Raw genomic sequence first — 3333 nt, 5'->3', positions numbered from 1 at the left:
CCAAATTTTTTTTTTTTAGAAGAAAGCCAAAATAATTTAGAGTTATTAGATTTTTGAAGGATAAGATGGTATTTTTCTCAATAATGATATGACATGATTTGACAAATAGGTGATTTGTGTAGATGACATGGCATGACACCTAAGATTGAGGCCATAAATCTTAGGCCTCATTGAGGCCACAAATCATTTTCCTAACACAAAACTAGTAGTAAGGATCAATCTTTGGAAGTTAAGATCTCAAATTTTGTGGATTTAGCTAGGATTTATTATAGTTGGTTCAACTAATCCAGCTTAATGTCAATATCATACCTTAAAATTATGCCATGATTGATTTTAATTTAAAAAACAAATTCAGAAAAGAAAAAAAAATCGGAAATGACCGATGAGTCTAACAGCAGCTAGCAACCAGAGAAAGGCCAAGTTGTCAATAATTAAATTTGTTTTCATGTTCATGTTTTCCATAAAGCAATGCCCGGAGAATCTTGGCACAAATCTTTCACAGTTAGATACACATGCCTCTCATTTCAAAAAAAAAAAAATACACATTCCTCTTTCTCTCTCAACTCCCCCCTCTCTCTTATAAATACACAGTTCCATTTCTTCTTCATCTCCAACTTCACTTCACTTCATCTTCATCTTCATCACCATAAAACAATGGCAAGCTTGGCGCGTGTGAAGGAGGCCGTGGTTGTCGCGCCCTCCGAGCCAACCCCTTCTTGCGTTCTCAGCCTCTCCGCCGTCGACTCACAGCTCTTCCTTCGCTTCACTATAGAGTACCTCCTAGTCTACCCTACCCGCCAAAACACCAACCAGGCTTTAACCGCTACACGTGTCAAGGCCGCACTGGCTAAAGCCCTCGTCCAGTACTACCCGCTGGCCGGTCGGGTCAGGCCCAAACCCGACGGCTCGAGCCTCGAGGTGGTGTGTCGGGCGCAGGGTGCCGTGTTCATCGAAGCGGTTTCCGACCGCGCTGTCTCGGAGTTCCAACATGCCCCGCGCTACGTTACCCAGTGGAGAAAGCTCTTGTCGCTCCACGTGGCGGACGTCCTCAAGGGGGCCCCGCCGGTAGTGGTTCAGCTGACGTGGCTGAAGGACGGAGGAGCCGCACTGGGAGTGGGGTTCAACCACTGTGTCTGCGACGGAATCGGAAGCGCCGAGTTTCTCAACTACTTCGCTGAGCTGGCCGCCGGAAAACACGGACTCGGCGAGTTCCGACCAAAGCCCGTCTGGGATCGCCACCTCATGGACCGTAAAAACGTAATTCCACGTCAGCAAAACCTCCCAGTTTTCAACAAAGTCCCGGACCTCTGCGGCTTCATGAATCGCTTCACAAACGAAAGACTATGTCCGACCTCCGTTGTCTGCAACAAAACATACGTAACCGAGTTAAAGAATCTAGCTCGGTCGACGAGTCGACTCAGTAGCGAGTCAGGTTTCACATCTTTCGAGGCACTTTCCGGTCACGTATGGAGGAGCTGGGCGAGAGCGTTGAACTTACCGTCCAACCAAATTTTAAAGCTGCTGTTCAGCGTCAACGTACGTCAGCGAGTCAAGCCGAGTCTTCCGGGGGGTTACTACGGCAATGCGTTCGTCTTGGGATGCGCGCAGAGCAGCGTGAAGGACTTGACGGAGAAGAGGCTGGGGTACGCGGCGGAGCTGGTGCGACGCGCCAAGGAGCGAGTGGGGGAGGAGTACGTGAGGGGGGTGGTGCAGTCGGTGAGCGGCGAGACGAAGGCGAGTCCGGACTCGGTGGGGGTGCTGATAGTGTCGCAGTGGTCAAGGTTGGGCCTGGAGAGGGTTGACTTCGGGATGGGCAGGCCCGTCCACGTGGGGCCCATTTGCAGCGATAGGTACTGCTTATTTCTGCCGGTGAATGACGACGGTGGTGAAAATGGCGGTCAGGGGAATCTGTGAAGGTGATGGTGGCTGTCCCCACCAGTGCGGTTGACAAATACGAGTTGTTAGTCAACAGTCCTTACTCGTGAGGTGAGAGATTGGACCATTACAGTACATGATTCTCTGCTCCTGACCTCACGCTCGTTGACTTTATCACGTTATTTTATAGTGTTTCGGAGTATTGGAAACCGGGATAAGAATATCCTGGAGTTAGAGTTTCAGATTGGATTGCCTCTTTGTATGAAGCACACAAGTCATCGAGATTTTCTGCTTCTCATGATCTCATTCTCACTACTCTAGTCTAGATGACTTTGTATATACAGATTTTCTTAATTTCTGACTTTCTTAACCCTAAAATTGGATCCCTGTTTTTTCATCAATGAGGACCATGAGAGGAACCAGGGGTAGTACTGTATTCTGCGGACTATATGCTACTAAACTACTATATGCTTATAGTAGAGGAATTTCTGTATTTTGGGGACACACATGTCCGTCCTTCCTACTGATGAGAGAAAAGTTGGTCCGTAATATTTTGAGAAGATGGGTTTCGTTTCGAAAACTAAACTACTGGCACAGAAACTTCCAGTTCATTCATTTTAAAGACTACTATATAGTTTATTATGTTTAATTTTTTGTTAGAGATGTACGTTGTTTTTGTTCTGAGACCGATGTACTTTGCTGGACATTTTAATTAGAGAAAATTGTGAAATGATTAAAATATTTGCATGTAAAAATTTGACATATGCAAGGACCACCTTTATTATTGGGTCATTAGCTCCCATTGTTTTCAAACTCTAACCCATTTGACTCCCTTATTTGATGGTTTCATTTTGGGCTTTCCTTAAGTTCAGGTAATTGGGCTTTCATTGCTATGGAATGGATAGCATTTGATTATGGTTGAGCCGTTGAGGTAGAGATTGACTCACAGGTTACTCAGAACAAAAACCATCCTTAAGACCTTAACAACTTTGGTATTAGCAATTCTTCATTCATAAAGCTCTGTGATATTTCAATGCATCCTTAAGAATCTTCCTCCCTTGCATATGTCAATTTTTTACATGCAAATATTTTAATCATTTCACAATTTTCTATTGTCCAAATCGAAAATACCCTAATAAGGATACTATAATTGTTATTTTTCTTAACAGAAAAAAAGTTCTTATTAAGGGAGCCATTCTAATGAGGACCACTTTTATGAGTATTAGTTAAAGATTTTCTAATTAACGATTTCAGAGATCTACTTTTTTATTACATTATGGCAAACCAACTATTAGATATTTATGTATGCATGAGTAAGTACGTAGATCACTTCTGAAAATTTTCTTTCCCATTGTTAATCGTTAAGGTACAGATCTAGATCAAATCAATGGACGAACCAAATATATCAAATATGGATCATTCATGTTCATAACTAATAAATCTCAATTATGAATGTCT

General features: G+C 43.4%; 1 protein-coding gene across 1 annotated transcript; it reads left to right on the top strand.

Annotated features, from left to right (window-relative positions):
* Positions 1-531: 531 nt before the first annotated feature.
* On the top strand, positions 532-2190 carry LOC112174554 (alcohol acyltransferase 9). The gene has a single exon (XM_024312344.2). The coding sequence runs from the start codon at positions 655-657 to the stop codon at positions 1912-1914; it is 1260 nt and encodes a 419-aa protein (XP_024168112.1). The 5' UTR covers positions 532-654; the 3' UTR covers positions 1915-2190.
* The last annotated feature ends 1143 nt before the right edge of the window (positions 2191-3333 follow it).

The sequence above is a fragment of the Rosa chinensis genome, chromosome 1 (genome assembly GCF_002994745.2).
Source record: "Rosa chinensis cultivar Old Blush chromosome 1, RchiOBHm-V2, whole genome shotgun sequence".
Lineage (NCBI taxonomy): Eukaryota > Viridiplantae > Streptophyta > Magnoliopsida > Rosales > Rosaceae > Rosa > Rosa chinensis.
Note: the sequence above shows the minus strand (reverse complement) of the source record. Positions and strands in the feature narration are given on the sequence as shown.

What these genes read in the sequence shown, in the direction of transcription:
- LOC112174554 (XM_024312344.2), top strand. Translation starts at nt 655, where the DNA reads ATGGCAAGCTTGGCGCGTGTGAAGGAGGCCGTGGTTGTCGCGCCCTCC.